This window comes from Microcaecilia unicolor, chromosome 4 (genome assembly GCF_901765095.1).
Source record: "Microcaecilia unicolor chromosome 4, aMicUni1.1, whole genome shotgun sequence".
Classification (NCBI taxonomy): domain Eukaryota; kingdom Metazoa; phylum Chordata; class Amphibia; order Gymnophiona; family Siphonopidae; genus Microcaecilia; species Microcaecilia unicolor.
This window is the reverse complement of record NC_044034.1, coordinates 77,933,309-77,953,799: the sequence shown is the minus strand read 5'-3', so window position 1 is coordinate 77,953,799 and position 20,491 is coordinate 77,933,309. Positions and strand designations below refer to the sequence as shown.

Here is a 20,491-nt window from a genome sequence, read left to right as displayed (position 1 = left end):
GTCCAAAATTTGGACGTCCTCAACTGCCCCATCACAGAAACGTCCAAATTTTGGACGTCCTCAACTGCCCTCGCTGGCAGGTTTGCTGTAGGGGGGAATGGGGGCCTGCCAGCATGCAAATGCATGCTGGACAGGGCTCACCATTCCTCCCCAATGATCTGCAAACCCTAATGCCAGCTCGGAGCTGGCGTAGGGTTTGTCACGGCCAGCAACCCAATCTTTGACTTGCTGGACGCTGATGAATGCGTTAAGCGTTGATTAGCATGCATTTGCAGGCTACTTACGCTAAGAGCCCTGTTTAGCATGCATTTGCATGCTACTTGCGCTAAGAGCCCTTGAGCATGTTGTTTTACAAAGGTGCACTAGCGTTTTTAGCATGCACTAATCATTAGTGTACGCTAAACGCTAGAGATGCCCATAGGAATATATAACCAGTAAATAAATGCTCTGCTTCAATCCATTTTCCAACATCCATTTATCAATAACAGTTCACTGGGTTCAGAATCACAGTATTTTTAACCAATTTTTAACCTATATATTCATAGGAATATATAGGCATCTCTAGCGTTTAGCGTACACTTATTTTTAGCGCGCACAAAAATGCTAGTGCACCTTTGTAAAAGGGACCCTTAAAGAGGCTCAGTTCTCTGTCTTTTCAAACCATCTTATCTATTCTTCCCTGTTCACTTTCTTTCTCACACACCAACATCACTAATCAGCTTCATAGCCACACGGACACAGAAATTACATCCCTGTATGAGCCCTGTGGGACCCTCACAATTGCAGATCTGTACCCCCAGTGCATTTCCAAGTTATGCAGACATCCACCCAAATTATGACAGACTTAGCATGATCACATATGGCTCTCTTTGGATTGCCCTCTGTACTGGAATATCACAGTAGATGGATGCACAATCTGGTTTAATAGGTAAAGAGTTTTGCTCCCATTTGAAGAGAGAGAGCTACAAAAATATAAATGTAAAATATGTAAATGTTTGTCCCTTAGCACAACTGCTGCTGTGCCAAAAGTCAGATAGGTTTTGTTAAAATCAAAGTTTTTGCTCCCCAGGTGTTTTGCAGTAGTTTGGTGCCTCTCCTGTCCATAGGGGCCTCGCTGCAACTGCAACCTAAACCTTCTTCACTCGCCCACCCTCTCACTCACCTACCCATCAGCCACCATGCAGCATCTTTCCTCCCTCCGCCTCCTCCACTGGGCTGCCATACTAAAGCTATAGGAAAGACATGTGGGACTGCCAGGTTGACCCCTAGTGACCCCACCATCTCTGAGAGAGAGCAAGTTGATATCTGAGTGGCCAGGGTCACCAGAGGAAGTAGTGGCATGCAGAGCTGTGATCCTGCATGTCTTTGCTTTAACTTTAGTATGGCAGCCCAGTGGAACAGGCACCAGGAGGGAGGAAAGATGCTGCATGCTGGTGGGTGGGTAGGGGAGGGGAGGGGGGAGAGAGAGAGAGAAAGAGAGAGAGAGAGAGAGAGAGAGAGAGAGAGAGAGAGAGGAGTAAGGGAGATGAACAGGAAAATACTGGATGGATTTTAAGAGAAAAACACAGAGGTAATATTGGATGAGGAAGGGGAGAGAAACAGGGGGAATGCTGGGTTAGAGAGAAAAAGAGAGCGTGAGATGGGTTAATACTGGATAGGATGGGAGAGAGAGAAACACAGGGGCACTACTGGATAAGGGAGGGGTGAGAGACAGTGGAAATGCTAGTGGGGGGAGACAAACAGAAAATATTGGAGTGGTGAGAGAGACAGATGCAGTATTGCATAGGAGAGGAGGGAGGGAGGGAGAGAGAGAGAGAGTGATGGGGTAATGCTAGATGGAGAGAGAAAAAGAGATGGGGCACAATGGAGAGGAGGGGAGGAGAGAGAAGAGTAATAATACATAGGAGGGGGAGAGAGTTAGTGTTAATGATGGTGTTGGGGGGGGGGGGGGTCTAGGCAGTGGTGTGCTGGAGCTGGCTCGCACCAGCTCGCAAGAGCCAGTTGTTAAATTTGTTACCGTCTTGCGAGCCGGTTGTTGTTCAGGGTGAGCCGGCTCTCCTCCCTCCTTCCCTCGAGCTACAGGGTCCCTTCCTGCTCCCTCCTTCCCTCGAGCTACAGGCTCCCTCCCTCCCTCAAGCTACAGGGTCCATCCCAGTGTATGGATTCTTCGGGGCAGGCAGGAAAGATCCCCAGTCTTGCCTGCCCACTGCTGGTGCTGACCCTCCCCCGCTGCCGGATCGCTCTTTAAAAATGGCTGCTGAGACTTCCAGCGGCGGCCTCGCGAGACTTCTGGTGAAGTCTTGGAGGCCGCCCTTGTAAGTCTTGGTGGCCATTTTGAAGAGCGATGCAGTAGCACCGCGGGAGAGTCAGCGCCGGCAGTGGGCAGGAAAGACTGGAGATCTTTCCTGCCTGCCCCGAAGAATCCACTCAACAACCGACAATCGCTGGGTATGGGTGGCTGGAGGGGGGGGGGGGGGCAGCGAAGAGAGGACAACCGCTGGGCATGGGTGGCTGGAGGGGGGGCAGGGGAGAGAGGACAATCGCTGGGTATGGGTGGCTGGAGGGGGGCAGGGGAGAGAGGACAGTCGCTGGGTATGGGTGACTGGAGGGGGGCAGGGGAGAGAGGACAATCGCTGGGTATGGGTGGTTGGAGGGGGGCAGGGGAGAGAGGGCAATCGCTGGGTATGGGTGGCTGGAGGGGGGGCAGGGGAGAGAATATGGGTGGCTGGAGGGGGGCAGGGGAGCAAAGATAATCGCTGGGTATGGGTGGCTGGAGGGGGGCAGGGGAGAGAAGAGAATCGCTGGGTATAGGTGGTGGGAGGGGAGGGCAGGGGGAGGGAGGACAATCGCTGGCATGGGTGGCTGGAGGGGGGCAGGGGAGAGAGGGCAATCGCTGGGTATGGGTGGCTGGAGGGGTGCAGGGGAGAGAGGACAATTGCTGGCATGGGTGGCTGGAGGGGGGCAGGGGAGAGAGGGCAATCGCTGGGTATGGGTGGCTGGAGGGGGGGCAGGGGAGAGAATATGGGTGGGGGGCAGGGGAGCAAAGAGAATCGCTGGGTATAGGTGGTGGGAGGGGAGGGCAGGGGGAGAGGAGGGAGGGTTGCTGGATGGAGGGGAGGGCGGGGGAGAGGAGGGTTGCTGGACATGGGTGGATGGAGGAGAGGGAAGGGAGAGAAGAAATGCTGGACATGGATGGAGGGGAGGGAAGAGTAAGGAAGGAGATGAGATGAGGGAAAAAGAAGAGAGGAGAAAAACTGCACATGGATGAAGAAAATAGGCAAAAGCTGGATCCACTGGACAGTCAAGTTTGCGGAGGACCCAGCTTTTACTTACGGATGTAGGACAAGAAATGAAGAAGAAAGGCGGAAAGTAAAGAAATAAATGGAAAGGAAGCCCTGGAGATGGAGTTAAGAGATAGCAGCAGAATCAGATACTGGGCCAGCATGATCAGAAAAACAAAGTCACCAGACAACAAAGGTAGAAAAAATCATTTTATTTTCATTATAGTGTTTGGAATATGTCCACTTTGAGAATCAGGTGCTCAACATTAAAAGTTTATATTTATTTACTTATTTATGGCATTTTATCCCACATTAAACATGAATTAGATTGGAACCTGGGATCATTTAAATTTTTTTTCCTGGAGTAATGCATTGCCCCCCCCCCCCCCAGGCTCTCTCCTCGGCTGTAGCCAGCTCTGCAATTTGGGGGGGGGGTGCAGAGGTGGACTGGGAAGAGAGCCTGTTGTTAAACATTTACCAGCACACCACTGGGTCTAGGGGAATGCTCTATGCCAGGGGCAGAGGCAGACAGACAAACGGACGGACAATACTGGATGGCAGGGAGAGAGAGACAGAGAGGAGATGCTGGAAGGTGGGGGAGGGAAGGGGAAGAAAGAATGCTAGATGGCGGGGAAGTGGAGAGAGATGTCAGGGTGTGGGAAGTGAAGAGAGCCTAGTAGGGGGGGGAGGGGAGGAAGAAAATTAATGAAAGATCTGGGGAATAAATAAGAGGAAGGGGAATGTGGGGGGGGGGCAGGGTGAAGAAAAAAAGAAGGAAAACTGTAGGTGGACACAGTAAAAAGAAGAAGAATGAAGACTGGATCATGAGAATTAATGAAATCTGAGTAGATAGGCAGGAAAACAATGGAAAAAAAGCTGAAAGGAACAAATCAGAGTTGGAGCTGGATGTAGTGGAAGAGGTGAAGAAGACTGGACAAGAGTGAAAAATAACAGATGGACAGGAGATCTTAACAGATAGAAGAAAGCAGAAATCAGAGACTGGGAACAGCACAATCAGAAAAATTAAATGGCTAAACAAATGTTGAATTATTTTTTATATTTTTAATGTAGAATGAATTAATGTGGTAGCTGTGTTAACTCACTTGAAAGGTTACTAAATAAAAAGAAAAATAATGGAAAATAAGGTCATACCTTTTCTGTTGGACTAACAATATTTTCACTAGATTTCCGGGGCCAAAATGTCCTTCATTAGGTCAGGACAGTATACCATAACAGCAGTGTAGTGCCCTGAACTAAAGGAGGTTTTGCCCTCTGAAAGTTAGTCACAAAATGTATTAAATTAGTCCAATTAAAGGTATCACCTTATTTTCTGTTTTTTTTTTATAATTTTTAATGTAGCGATTGAAATTAGTCAGTTTTTGAAACGTATATCTGCCGGTGCAGGGGGTCATGCATCACTGGTTCTATTTCTTTGGTGTTGCATGTAGAGTCTGGCTTCTTGGGGATTTAGTTTAAAGTTTTCGTACATATTTCTGTTTTTAGTTTTTGGTTACTTGTTGAGGGGTCTACCTGTGTTCTGCGTGTATGAAATAGACCAGGTATTCTGTTAACATGCAATGTGCTTGGAAGAAAGACTTGTTCTTGGAAAGAAAGGGAGAGGAGGGTCCCCTAGTGCTGCACAGAAGTCCTTCACCAGTGTTCCTTGTTTTAGCCAAAGATTTAGAAGAATAATTGAGGGGCAAGTATGTGCCTAATTCTCTGATATTTAAAAGGTCCTTTAAAAAAGTTAAAAATGGATTTTTGGAGCTTGGCTTCTTAACTGGCTGCTCTTATACATTAAAAAAAAGACAAAAACTGTGCAGAGTATAAAAAACAGAAACTATCAAATTATCAACAATACTCTGATGTTGAATTGCAAATCAAGCACTCATTTCAAAACTTTTATATTTGTTAAAAAATAGCCTCAAAAGCCCAGGGTACCTTCAGAATAGGACACCAACTGTAGTGGCTAGCATCATAGGCTCCTCCACCATCCGAAAACAACTACAGAATAAAAACTTCCAAGAATCTCTAATAATGGAAGAAAAAGTCTATAGTAAAAAAATGGAAGGAGGGATAATAACTATATATATGATTTGAGTGCTTAGAAAGCATTGCGTTCAAGATCTGCACGATTGTACACAAAATCATTCACACAGACGCCCCAATCTACATGCTAAACCTCGTAGACCTACCTCCCAGAAACGCCACAAGATCATCCCGCAAATTTCTCAACCTGCACTACCCCAGCTGCAAAGGACTTAAATACAAGCTGATGCATGCCTCTACCTTCTCTTACATGAGCACGCAGTTATGGAATGAATCAACGAAACAACTATCTTTCGAAAATCTCTGAAGACATTCTTCTTCAACAAGGCCTACAATGAGAACCTACAGCCTCACTAAGTCACCTCACCAACCCACTCAATTATGAACGCCCACCTTCTATAATACCCTAATCACTCCCTTCCTTCTTCTTTCTTCCCTTCATAATCGCTACACATTACTAACTGTATCTGATCTGATATCCTGAAATGACAATGTTAACAAATCTATGTAAGCCACATTGAGCCTGCAAATAGGTGGGGGAATGTGGGTTACAAATGCAATAAATAAAATGATAAATAAATAATGTGTTCCAATTTAAAGATTGAAAAATATCTATTAATAGTAGGATATAAAAATATCACAGAACATGAAAAAACATCTATTTTCACTTCAGCTTATAGTGGAAAATATGTGCTTAGACTTTCTATCTCAATGTATTTTCATCTGTAAAGACAATTCTAAAGTCTATGTTGTACTTAGCTTGCGATGAAGGTGAAAACCAAATCGTTCTCAGTATAACCACTGTTGCTTCTAACGGTGAAAAAATAGCCTGAATGTCCTGGTCTTTAATCCTTTGTGATCCCCTAACCGGGTCTCTGTATCATTTTACATATCATCTTTCTCTTTCTCGACAGTAAAGGGACCCATCTGTTTCGCTGCTTCTTCAGGAGAAAATCCAAAGTATTTTCAATCGGTACGACTTTAAGGCATGAGGATTTATACCAACTGAACCCCGGCGGAGCCCCGAATTCTATAATAGTGTGCGCATCTTTAGTGCATGCTCTTGACCTGCCAATGCCCCTCCCATGGTCACACTCCCTTTCAGTTGCACGCTAAAGGATTTGCACATGCATCTTTAAGATGTAAATCTAAATTGTTGTCAATTAACACCAATAATTGACTTAGCACCCATTACTAATTGGCTTGTTACTCAATTAAACTGTGCATAGAAATTGGGTGCAAGCCCAAATTTGTGCATGCAATTTTAAGCACTGTTTATTACTATAGGGGGCAGTTCAGCTGGGTACCTCCTTTAAGTTGCATGGTAGGAATCTATGCTAGAATGGAATCTGGGTGTCCAGGTTCCATTCTAGAATACCAGCATAATCTACATTTAGATGCCCACATTTATACCAGCCATATTGCTGGCATATGTGTGGCAGTCTATATATGGCAGGGACATGTGTAACTTACAGTATATTTGCCCATGCCTTGCCCCTGCTCAGCCCAAATGTATGCCCCCTTGCAGACACGCACTATGACATTTAAATTGATATTTGCAGAGTAACGCTTAGGCAGGTAAGTAGACATTTAGCCCTCAGATTCTATAGATGGTGCTCTAAGTTGCATGTGCAATGAGTAACCACCCAATTAGCGCCAATAATTAGGTGCTAACAATTATTGGCACTAATTGGCAACAATTTGGATTTATTCATGCAACTGAAAAGGGGTTATGGCTATGGATGAGGTATGGGCGGGTTAGGGGCATTCACTAAAGATATATGCTTTATTATAGAATTTGGGGGATCTGCACCTAATTTCAGGAGGATTTACATCAGATTTCAGTTGGTTTAAATCCTCGTGCCCAAAGGTGGATGTGAATCCCAGCGCTATGCACTATTCTATAAGTGATGCCCAACTCAGAGCGCCATTTATAGAATAGTGCTCAGCCCTCATATTTTGGCACCCAAAGTTTGCACCATTTAATGAATGTAGTCTTATATGCATAACTTTTAGTCATGCCCTCCCTCTGCTCCTATGTGGATTTAGTATGGTGTCAGTAAGGGAAATATTCAGCCCATACCATTCATGTAACTTTTTGAAAATATACAACTAGAGGATTTATGAGGTCACTAGCATACATCTTTTTGAGAAATGGTACAAGAGAAAAGGTGACTATCATTAAAAATGTAGAAACCTTTTAAAAATTATTTAAAACTTTTTGTTATTTCAGCAAGCTTTTGGTGGCGTTTAGCTCATTTTTGATGAGCAGATGATATTGAAATGTTTAACTACATGCTATTTTATTACTGTTGGTTTTGGTTGTATTTTATTATGCATGTTTTCTGTACCCTGCCTAGAATTGTAGATAGTGCGAGTTATAAATTTTAAAATAACTAAAAATAGTCTTCATCCATCACACAGGGTGGTAGTTTGAATTGGTTTGACTAGTTAGCAGTAGTTGTATCATTATTAGAGTCCAGTGAGCCTTTTAATGAGAATCTTACACAGTATATCTTCAAACAATTAAACATATTTTGATTACACTTGCATTTTCTTATGAGCTGATGTATGTTTCACTTTTACCTAATATCATGTTGCAGCAAGAAAGGCAATGAAGAAAGGAAAATCACCAATAATTATTGATAATACCAACATCCACGCATGGGAAATGAAGCCATACGCTATTATGGTAGGAAGGAAAAAACCAATTATAAGTCTCTGGTATTAAGATTGTAAGTTCTCATTGCAGGATTTTAAGATTTGACTATGTCATGGACTGTGTGTGACCTTGATAAGTCATATTTTTTGCACCTTTGGGACCAGGTTGAAAACAAGGTGTTTGTCCTAATTTGTCTTTCAGAGCCAACAAATGTAAACATCAATCATAGAAGAAAAAAACAGAATACACTTCTCCCATTTCTTCATTATGTCTTTCATTGACATCTGTTTACAATATACCTTGATGTTTATCCTGTGTTTTGCATGAAATGGAGCCAACACATTGCCGATACTTCTATCCTTGAAGGAAAAGCAATCTAATTTGTACACCGTAGCAACTGTTAGTGGTTATTAAAATAGCATTAATAGTTACCCACAAGCAAAGGTTTCATCTAAGACCTTGTGAAATTGATCTTTCATGTGATTGACAAAGGTTAGAAACAGCTACTGTGGATCACCGAAAGAAATAATTAGATTGATCACCACCACAAGAAATGTTTATTTAGGGGTCCCTTTATTAAGGTGTGCTGATGGATTTAGCGTACCCTAATGATTAGTATTAACTAAATGATAAGATGCCCATTATATTCTACTACTACTACTATTTAACATTTCTATAGCGCTACAAGGCATATGCAGCGCTGTACACCATACACAAAAAAGACAATCCCTGCTCAAAGAGCTTACAATCTAGATAAGACAGGTAAACAGACAGAACAATTAAGGGTAAGGGAATAAAGAGGTGAGGATAAAGGACAGGGCAAGTGAGTAGAGGTTAGGAGTCAAAAGCAGTGGTAAAGAGGTGGGCTTTAAGTTTGGACTTGAAGATGGCCAAAGACGGGGCTAGGCGCATCTGAATATTTGGGTGCTTATTTTCAAAGCACATTGACTTACATAGTACAGTAACTTATGTAACTTTGTAAGGTTATGTGCTTTGAAAATGAGCCTCTTGCTCATTGCTCCTTTTTTTTTTTGTTTTTTTGTTTACAGATCAGTAATGAATAAAGGAAATGCTGGTCCTAGTACAGATCGCTAGGGACTGATGCTGATGGAGTTTGAGGATCATGCAAAAGTCCTATCATTTAGTGAGCATGCTAAATCTGTTAGCGCACCTTAGTAAAAAGACTCCCTTAGTTTGAATATAGATCACACCCTTTCGGTAGTAGCTCAAGGTGAGTTACATTCGGGTACACTAGATAAATTATTTCCCTGTCTCCAGGGACTTACAATCTAAGATGTCCTTTGACTAAAGCTTAGCAAGAAAGCGATCCAAGATGGCGACGGTATGAGAAGTGTTACCAGACGCGTCTCCCTCTTCTTTGCAAACGTCAGCAAGTTGCTCCTTACCTGAACCCCGGAATGGGGAAAAGGAGAGGCAAAGTCAGAGAGATTCCCTCTCTCCCTGACGGGACAAGTAAACTTCGGCAGGCTAAGATGGAAGATTTTGCAGTCGCACTGGGTCCCGGGCAGATTTCTTCTCCCGTAGCTGAGGCTGGGGCTTCTGCGTCGGCCGACAGTGTAGATGGGGCCTCTCTCAGCCCCATCGAACGTGCAGCTCCTCCACAACCAGGAAGCCAGCATCTCCAGAGGAGCCCTGCAGGTCTAACCCCTAGTGGAGAACAGAGTCTGCAGGGAGGGAGCCCTTTGGAGACAAGGGGAGATCAGAGGGACGACAGTTTGGGAGCTCCAGAAGCGACATCAGCTCCTGTAATGTTTTCAGAGACAGTGAGTATTCTGGAAAATGCTGCCAAAGCACCTCTTCCTGAACTAACATTGGAGAAAATGGAAAAACCAGCTGTAGTGACGCTAGAGTCACTATGGGACTTAACCTTTACTGCACATTCCTCCCTACAATCTGTGGTAACAAAAAATGCTACAATTATTAAGACTTTATCAGAAACTGCATTAATTCAATTGCAAAAGACTGAAAAACAAGCTATAGAAGTAAAATCTCTTACTGAAAGAACTCAAAAAATGGAACTTGTGGGTCAAACATTGATTAAAGATAAAAACTTTACTTCCCGAAGGCTGGAATATCTGGAAAATCAGTCTAAGAGACTTAATTTGAGACTAATAAATTTTCCTAGTTCACCTCTTATTACCCCTGTACAAATGGTAAAAAAATATCTTGTGGAAATATTGGGTATGCCAGAAAATTCACTACCACCAATAACTAGAGCGTTTTATTTTCCAACTGATTCTAGAATGGAATCAGAAAAATTTCCTCAAGGTGGTGCAGTGATGAATCTGACTACCTTTTTGGAGTCATCATTAGATGTTATAACGAAAAGAGCAACACTATTAGTCTCATTTGCCTTGGAGATGGATCGGGATGCAGTACTGAGACTTTCTTTAAGACATTTGGATTCAGTTTTTTTGGGGTCAAAAATAAGAATATACCCAGACTTATCAAGAGAGACTCAGAAGAGGCGTAAAGCCTTTTTGGCTTTACGCACAAGAACTGTGGCAATAGGAGCTACCTTCCTATTGAAATTTCCTTGTGTATGCAGAATAGTGTTTCAATCTAAACAGTTTCAATTTTTTGACCCCAAACAGCTAGAGGAATTTCTAATCAGTAGGGAAGAGGTTAATGTAGTGGTTTAATCCCATATGTACACTGTTTAACAGCCTTGGAGTGAATCACTCGGGACGTGACGCTTCATTATTATAATTTACAATGTATGTTTATTTCCTTTAGATTATATTATTAATCTTACATCTTGGATTGATTTCTTATTCTTGTGGTCGATAACTATTTGAAACTTAAAAAATATTTGCTTGTCTATATAATTTATTTCTAAATTGTGTATTATCATTCATAAATGTGAAATTATGTTTGTTAAAAAGCTTAATAAAGATAAAGTTAAAAAAAAAAAAAAAGCTTAGCATGCGCTAACGGAATTAGCGCATGGTAAATGCTAAGAAGCCCACTTTATATCCAAGGGCTTCTTAGCATTTATGGGCCGATGATCAGAAGCCCCGCACTGTTCCAAACAGCGCTCTAAAAATAGCGCTGGAACATCGTGGGGCTATAACATCCCTATGATCAAAGCTGATAGCATGCAAATTTATGTGCACTATTAGCTCTGATCGTAGGGGTACTTTGCCCAAGGCACAATCCTCCCACAGAAGTTGTTTGACAGGTCCGGGCTATCAAAAGCTCGGATCTGTCAAACAGCAGAAGAGGGTTGACAGGTCTAGGATTTTCTCCCGGACCTGTCAAATCTAAGCCCCCCCCCTCACAACACAAGATCTGGAGGTTGGACCTCCAGGCCCCCCACCCCTAAAGCACAAAAACCCTGGTGGTCCAGTGGGACTGCTAGCTTCCCCCTCCCACCCCCCATGAATAAAAATGCCCTGGTGGTCCAGTGGGACTGCTTTCTATCCGACCCCCTCTACCTGGCAGCCCAACTCATAGTCATGGTAGTGGGAGGAGGGAAGGACTAGCACTCCCTCCCTCCTCTTCAGGCATCTTCCCAAAATGGCTGAGCCCTACCCTGCCGGTGCATCCTGGGATGCGCTGGGCAGGAATTAACTTATGGGATAAGCATCAACAAAGTTCTGTTGAAAACAAGATTGCATAATATAATAAGATTACAAAATGCAAGAAAGATAACCATCTATTATAGTAACCTTCTTTTACCCCCAAATCCCTCTCCCCCATCCCTATCCCACCCAGAATTATTATCAACAGCCTTCTCAAGAAACAATTATCCTCAAACACCCCCTCTCAGCTTCCATAAAACTATTGTAGTTTCACATTCAAATATTTTAAAAATAAACTGTTACAGCCTAGAGTATTAAAGATAGGTATTAGATAGCTGAACAGGGTCCAGTTCAATCTTTTGTCACCCACCTTCCCCAGGCACATCTCAGTCAAGTATCCAAATTAAGAGGACAATTTGTCACTACAAGGTATTTTCACCCTGAAATAATTTGCTTTAATTAACAACTAATTTGCAGCTTGAGAATCAAACATGAAATTAAAAACAAAAAAATATACCAAATAATCTGAAGGCCCTTTATATTTGTTCAGTATCCCTAGTACCTTGGCAAATGGAAATTACAAAGCAACTCACCAATGCTAAGATGCAGACGACAGTCCAGCAGTTAGAGGGGTGCTCTCCAGACTTTTGCATTGAATGCCACATGTATGATTATCTCTCAGTTGGTGAAAGGTTATGGACTCAATTCTTTAAATGCACACTAAGCACTATTCTATAAAAAGCACTTAAAGTTGGGTGCCATTTCTAGAATAGCGCTTAGTGCCGGGATCTGCACCCAATTTTGCACGTGAGGATTTACACCTATTCACCCTGGTGTAAATCCCCAAAATTCTATAATATTGCACCCACCTATTCTCCTTCCATGGCTATGCACCCTTTTTGGATCTGTGCAGAAAAATTTTACACGCACATGTTTACAGAATAGTTACTATATAGATGCATGCATAATTTCCAATTATTGCCAATTAGTATTAATAATTGATAGCACCCAATTATCACTGCTAATTGTCTCATTAAGTAATTTTGAGCACTTTAAATAGAATTAGGGAGTATGTGTACTCTTACAAAGGAGCTACTGTGGATCAGTCCCCAAAGCTTCAGGCACAACAGGATTGTAAAAAGAAATAGTGGCATGAATACTCCAAGGCACCAATTAAAAGCTCCTTCATCAGAAACAGGGCCTCTGAAGATGTATACCACTGCTTAGCTTGAGAATACTTCGTTAAGTCAGTCTTTGTACTTACAGAATTTGTTGAAGTGTTTGGGTGTGTGCCTTCTGCCCTGCCTAATAAGGACACTGTCACTGTGATACTGCATCACAGCCATTCACTTCTGTGCACCTGTGCAGTACTACTACTACTACTATTTAGCATTTCTATAGCGCTACAAGGTGTACGCAGCGCTGCACAAACATAGAAGAAAGACAGTCCCTGCTCAAAGAGCTTACAATAGACAAAAAATAAAGTAAGCAAATCAAATAATGTGTACAGGAAGGAGGAGAGGAGAGTAGGTGTGTTATGTTGTGCAGTATGGAAGACATTAGTAACAGCGTGACTCTCACACCCACAAAGTCAGGATGCGTATGCACCCTGTGCCCTGTCTTATGTCTGCAAGAGTTCTGCTCTTCAACTATCCAGTTTGGCTTCTCCTATACAGTCTGCAATTGCAGCAGATACAGTTTTTCAGGCTTTTATAATGTATGTTGCGTTGTTTACCCGTCTTGGGTATAAGGCAGGATAAAAATAAATATAAAACGTGGATTGAATGAGGCAGGCCAGCCCCTCTCTACCGGTGGCTGAGCCCTGGGTGTGCTATTATTTATTTTCTACATCTGATGATATTTTGAAATGTGCACCTTTTGTTGTTGTTAATTTCCCTAGGCACTCTATCCTTAAAAGGCAGGGAAAAAATTAACAGAAAATGTTGTTGCTTTCTGTTTTAAATTTCCTGTTGACATCATCCACCATGGGCATCCCAATATTAACACATTTCTAATATTTTTGCTACTTTTCAAATCAGGCACTTGAAAATGATTATGAAGTTATATTTCGAGAACCTGACACACGCTGGAAGTTCAATGTTGGAGAATTAGCAAGGTATAATTATTGCTTTATGTTAACTAGTTTCCTTGCCCTCCAGATTCAAAGATATAAGCAGAGAAGAAATTAGGTCTGCAGAAAAACAGATGTTTCACATAAATTTCTACTGAGCAGTACCTCTTTATCTGCTGGAAAATTCAAGTTTACAGTGAATAGGAAGTTTTAAAAGATGAAAACAAATTGTTTCACCCAAGGACCTATCTACTAAGCTGTGTTAAGAGTTAATACTAACTGTGGCGTTAACAGCAGGAGTTAATAGGCAAAGTGGAATGGGTGGGGACAGCGATTTACAGTTAACTTAGAGGTAATTGGTTTCTAGTTTATTTGGATTTTGCTCACACTAGAGAGGTGTGGTAGCCGTGTTAGTCCACTCTTAAAGGTTATCAATAGAAATCAAACAAAATAAAACATGGAAAAGAAAATAAGATGATACCTTTTTTATTGGACATAACTTAATACATTTCTTGATTAGCTTTCGAAGGTTGCCCTTCTTCCTCAGATCGGAATGACACTGAGATAAAATTTGTCCCCACCCTGTGAGGTCTCTCTTTGTCCCCACCCAGCTTGTCCCTGCAGGTTGTGTCACCGTCCACTCCCTGTGGCTCTGGTCTCATCTGCAGAAGTTTCAAACACTTACTGATTTTATATTTAAATCTTTTATTAAAGTACAAAAAAGAACAATATGCTGTGCTACTATTGTGTATAAATTAAAAATAGAAAACAATAATAATGAGTAGCTATAATAAACCCTCCCACCACCACCACTACTCTCTACCCTTCCAACCCCAACAATAGCTGACTTCTACTACCCCAAGGAATCCTAATCCACCCTGTTAAAATGTCCAGGGGTACAAAATATAACCCATTCTGTATGCCCTAGAGGGGAGAAATCTGCCCTATGAAGCACTGTTATGTTTTTTTAAATCTGTGGTCGAATAAGAAGTCATCAACAATCTCAGGATTCAGTCGAGCGCTCCTGTCTTCCACAGTCCTTCCTGCAATAGAAGATGTCTTCTTAGACGATGTGCTGGTAGCGGGATGTACAGGCTCCCCCATGCGAATTTTGCTAGCTGTGGTCAGCATATTTGCTTGTTAAAAAAAAAAAATAGGCACCTGCATTAATTAAACATAAATAACAATCCAGTTCATTAACAGGCTTCAAAGTGGAAAGTGACATGAGGACAAAGTTTGGACCTGTTCTCACAGGCTCTGTCCCCATTACCGCTCTGTCCCCATCCCCGTGTCATTCTCTAGCTCACCTTTTTCGGTAGTAGCTTAAGGTAAGTCACATTAAGGTACACTGGGTAATTACAGTGTGAACTTAGGGCCAGATGCACTAAACTTAACGAGCCCTTAACAAGCTATTAACGAGCAAGTAGTAAACCCTGGCATGCACTAAACACTTTTTTTCCACGATGGTAGCAGCTAACGAAAACAGAATGCAGATGAGCAAATCGTGTAGCCCTATTGTAATGAGATGCACTAACATTTTCCGATTGCCTTAACGCTGGAAAACGGTGGAAAATCTAACGAGAGGTCTGTACCTCTCGTTGGGGCTGCGCAGGATTGGAAAAATATTAAAATGTAAAAAAAAAAAAATTGGGGGGGGGGGGGGGGGAGGGACTAAAACAGCCAAGTCATGGATGGCCATAATGGCCATTCTACAGCCGAAAGACCGCCCAAGTGCTCGTCACTTTATTGATAAATGTTCAATAAAGACTTCATACAACTTAAAAAAGTGGAAAAAAAATCCAAGTGCGCGTCCTTTTTTTTTTTTTTTTTAAACAAAACTATTAGGATTTGAACCCGACACCTCTGGATTACAAGACTGCTGTTCTAACCACTCGGCCACAGCTGTACTTGGATATCTCGCCCTTACTTCCAGGTCTCTGAGCTGAGTGAATCACGGCCAAAAAGGACGTTTTAATTATTGCACAAAATGGACGTTTTTTTTTTTTTTTTTAACTGAAGCTTTAGTAAAAAAAAAATCAAACAGGCTCCGATGCTGCAGGCTCTTTTTTGGACATTCAACCCCGCAATAATAAAAACGTCCTTTTTGGCCATGCTTCACTCAGCTGAGAGACCTGGAAGTCTCTGAGCCAATCACAGCGTGTTTAGCTGAGCTAAACACGCTGTGATTGGCTCAGAGACTTCCAGGTCTCTCAGCTGAGTGAAGCATGGCCAAAAAGGACGTTTTTATTATTGCGGGGTTGAATGTCCAAAAAAGAGCCTGCAGCATTGGAGCCTGTTTGATTTTTTTAAATAAAACTTCAGTTAAAAAAAACATCCATTTTGTGTGGGCCCTCTCCCCCACGCAATAATAAAAACGTCCTTTTGTGCCGTGATTCACTCAGCTCAGAGACCTGGAAGTAAGGGAGAGACATCCAAGTAAGTATAGTTGTGGTTGAGTGGTTAGAGCTGCAGTCTTGTAATACAGAGGTGGTGGGTTCAAATCCTTTATATAAAAAAAAAAAAAAAAAAGGACGAGCACTTAGATTTTTTTTGGCACGAGCAGCCAGCATAACGCTTTGCTGCTCTGCGCATGCTTGACCGGCGGATTGGCTGACAGTTTTACGATGGAATAGAGAATGCAAGTGAGCTACAACGAATAGCTTATTTGCATTCCCTTTCCTTGATGCATAGCTGTTCCCTACCGATTCGCTATGGAATTTAGTACGGAACGGCTCTAATGACGACTTTAGTGCATTCCCCCCCCTTTAGTGTAACAGATAACAGGGGTAGTTAATGCCACCTGTTCATGTCCGCTGCTGACTCAGAAGTTATGCAGGTGATGGTGTGTGTGCATAGCTAAGACTGCCAGTTTTGTGGTCTTATGTGCCCTGTTAGCTATGTGAACCCCAGCATTAAATAAGGCTGATGCCCCCCAGCACCAACTGCATAGTGCTGCAGTTGACAGAGGGAATATTCAGTTTTCACTGTATTGTTAAGCATCCCTGAATATCTGTGGACAGCCTGCTGAGCAGTGCTAAACGGGTAGGAGCCTTTCCTGGCTGCTGTCCTATACTGACCCCCCCCCCCCTCCCCAACACACTGTTCACCTACCAAGGAGACTGAGGGCTTTACTGTCCCTCAGTCTCCTTGGTAGGTGAATAGAGTGGACTTTGCAATCCAGCTTCTTGGGATTTCCAGTTCAGATTTTGTCTCCACATTTCTATTTCTAATTTTCATTCATTTAATCTGTAGTTGGTGAGGCTGGATTCATATTCTGCATATATGACCAAGTGAGCATGTAATTTGTGTTGGGATTTGTAGCAAGCCAACTTGTTCTCGTTGCTAGACATTGTGGCTAGTTGCATGGGGCATGGCTGGTGTGGAGGCATAGCCCTCTGCTCACTTCACCTCCTAAGGGTAGTGCTACATATTAATACCAGTACATTTTTGCTAGGATGGAGCATTGCTTTGAAGTATTCCACCTGGCCTCATTGCCTTGCCTACTTTTAAGTTTAGCTAGCTCTTCTAAACATCCCTATTTGTATTTGTTTTCTGTGACTCTAGTACTAGCCATTACCTGCTAACACAGAACAGAAAATTGTTAAGCATTCTGCTTTATCCTTTTCAATTCCTCCCCTTCACCCTCGAGTCTGACAATTCTAACGTTGCATGTACTCCTGTCACTAACATATGTAAATAACAGCAACAAAAATGTCTTGACCCCCTGTTTTAACTATTTCTTCCATTTGCATGTTTGCTTTCCCAAATATGCTGGCTTATCTTCCTCTGTCTGTGATCGCTTGTAGTTTACGCAAAACTCTTTTTCAGTTAGTGTTTTAGAAACCATGGTAGCTTTTCCCCCCTTTTTAGTTTATTTTCCTAACAAAAAGGTTTGTTGCTGTTAAAATATCTCCTCCTCCCCCCCCCCCCCCCCCCCCCACTGCTCTTCTACTTCCGAGATGTTCCCATCCAGGCAACAAACCCTTGAGGTATTCCCTCACCTTGACAAACTTAAGGAAAACCTAAGTTTAAAGGTTTTCACTTCTGAATGAACCATATCATCCAGTATTCACTGGATGCCAGATGATCGCCCAATTACATCAGAAACACTTCTTATTCATAAGCACCAGGTCCAGTGAAATCCTCTTTTGCATGGGTTCCATTATCAGTTGCTGAACCGTTCTCTTCTCTCTTTCTAGATTAAACTCACAGCATCTCCTTACCTTGTAAGTTTTATGGTTTTGCTGCTTAAAGTGTTAAGGCTAGCTTGGCCCCCTTCTTAAAGTGGGTATGCTGGGGTGCTGTATGCATTGTGTTTTTACTAGGCATGGAGGTTTAAACCTACTCAGATGTGACAATTAGCACATTATAAATTTAAGTAAATAGATCAGTCTGTGGCTTAGAATTTGGGGTCTTCCAGGGTTCAAGTTTGTCACCATTTCTTTACCATATTTATATGGAAATACTGACTCGTATCAGCAGCAATACAGATTTTAAATTTACTATGTATGTTGCTGATATCCCAAATTTATTGTGATTAGGAAGAGCACTGTTCAGATACAAATGTGAGATCTAATAAATGTTTAGGCAAGGTGGCAAACTGGTTGACTTAAGTTAAAACTAAATCATGTTATGACTTCATAGACCTAATATTCAGAGGGTCTCGTTCTTTGATTGGGTTGCATGGCACTTTCCAGGAGCCTTGCCATAAAGTAGATATGATAGGGGTAGCTGCCAGTCTGACAATGTAGAGGCCTCTTTCTATGCCCTTTGAAATATCAAATCTGTGTCCTTACCTGGGGAGGGATGAATTAATTAATTGTGGTGGTCCATGTTCTGTCAAAAACTCATTTGGACTACTGGGTTCTCCCATAAAGAATTTTAATAAGCTTTGAGTAGTACACAAGACAGGTGCTCAATTAGTTTCTAGAGCAGAGGCCACAGATCACATTCATCTTTACAATTGCCAGATTTTAAAATAAGCCTTTGGATTTTTAAGGATTTCAATAAATTTATCTCCTCAATCTCTGGGTTTCTGTGTCTTACATCATGTTCCAGGAAGAATGTTGCAGTCGCCCCAGCTTCAAGATCCTGATGGGATAACATTCTCAAAGACAAAATAGCGCTCTTGTATAGGCCCAATTTAGGAATTAAGGAGATTAAAGATCTTTCATCCTTAGTAAAGTACAGTAAGGCTTGGCCTCTTTAATCTACTTTTCTGTAGTTGCTTGCTTCTACTTATTTTGTTTGACTTATTTTATGTTTCAACATTTTTTATTGATGATTCTACAAAGGAACCATCCAACAAGCTCCGTATTCCATACATTAAACGTCAAAACATCCAATTAAGAGCTAGGCGTATTCTTTTTATCATATTATAATACTTTTCTTTCACCCTACCCCATCCTCCCCCCTCCCTTCCTTTCCAGTACTATACTCTAACCTTTTATTGATGACATTTAACATGACTGTAACTCACACCTAAATCTTCGCAATTTCCATAGGTTACATATGACCAAAGGCAACACTTGTCATGATTCTTTGCAATCCAACTGCAGAGAGGCCTCTCAGCCAGCACCTCTCCAGATCCATCCCTGTCCTTAATCTTCCATGTCTTCCTAACACTATCTTCCAGCCCTTATACCCTCCCCGTTGACACCCTATTATAGTCATTGACAGCCTCTCGGTTATTCCCTTCCTACAGCCCCCCTCCCCCCTACCTCCCCTTGACCTCTGTTCCCAGCATGGAAACTGTCACGTCTTGACGCCTCCACATCCTCCCCCTCTCACATTGACAGTCCCCATCCTCACTCTCCAACCTCTGCCCATTAGGCCGTAACAGTGTTTTTAACCATTACCAACAAAACCAATGCAAACAATAACTTTCAACACACTTCCAACCTATCCTATAAGAATGGTGTGGGGTAGAGTAGAATATGTTCATGCCCCAACCTCCACCTCTCCAGCCCCTAGGGCAAGGGCAAAATCCCCTTTACTTGTTCCAAATGTCTCCTTTTCGCTACTCATTGCTTCTAAAAGTCTCTGCTCCAGAGAGGATGCCAAGTTTCAGCCGCCTTCTCTATATGGCTTTACTCATCCCAAGCCGGTTGCACATTCCTCTTCCAGCTGCGTCACAAATCTCTGGTTCTCTATTACTGTTTCAAGAGAATGGTCTGTTCCCTTATGGGTGATCTTTAAAATAGCTGGGTATATCAAGGCAAATCGGATTTTCCACAAAAATAGCTTGAAACAAAGCAGCGAAAAAGCCCACCTCCGTCCCGCCACTCCAGCCGAATAGTCCTGAAAGCACAGGATCTGCTTGTTATCATATGACAAGTGTTTTGTCTGTACGTGAGGACCGCAGTATAAATTGCTTATGAGTAAAATTGAGGATCCGCAGGATAATCACTCTAGGTTTATCATCGTTAGCCCTGCGGGGCCCTAATCTATGGGCTCTCTCCACTCTTACTGGTCCCAGATCAGCGGGAAATGCAATGGCCTTTGCTAGCCAGCTCTCAAGCACTGCTGTTAGGTCCTTGTCTCTCACGCTTTCAGGGAACCCCACAAGACTTAAGTTGTTCCTCCTGGAATGGTTCTCTATGTCCTCCATTTTTTGTTCCAGAGACTCCAGTTTCTTTTGCATAGTCTTTTGCGTGCCCTCCACCTCCGTCACTCTGTCTTCCACCTCACTTGTCCTCGTTTGAAATGCGACACATTCCCGGGTCAGGTCTTCCATCCGCGTTTGCAGCTGTTCCAATCTGGTGCTTATAGGTGTTAAATGCCACTCCAACATCTCCTCCAATACCGCTGTCATTTCCGTTGTTATCTTGGCCACCCAAGCCGACGAGACCGATGAGTCCGCGGAACTCGGGGAAGCCGCCAT

General features: G+C 42.6%; 1 protein-coding gene across 1 annotated transcript in view; it reads left to right on the top strand.

The window, feature by feature from the left end:
* N4BP2L1 (NEDD4 binding protein 2 like 1) overlaps window positions 1-20,491 on the top strand; it is a 30,772-nt gene that overhangs the window by 7,550 nt on the left and 2,731 nt on the right. The window contains exons 3-4 of the mRNA XM_030200366.1: window positions 7,934-8,022; window positions 13,577-13,653. Coding sequence (XP_030056226.1) covers window positions 7,934-8,022; window positions 13,577-13,653 — 166 coding nt within the window. The remainder of the gene's footprint in view (window positions 1-7,933; window positions 8,023-13,576; window positions 13,654-20,491) is intronic.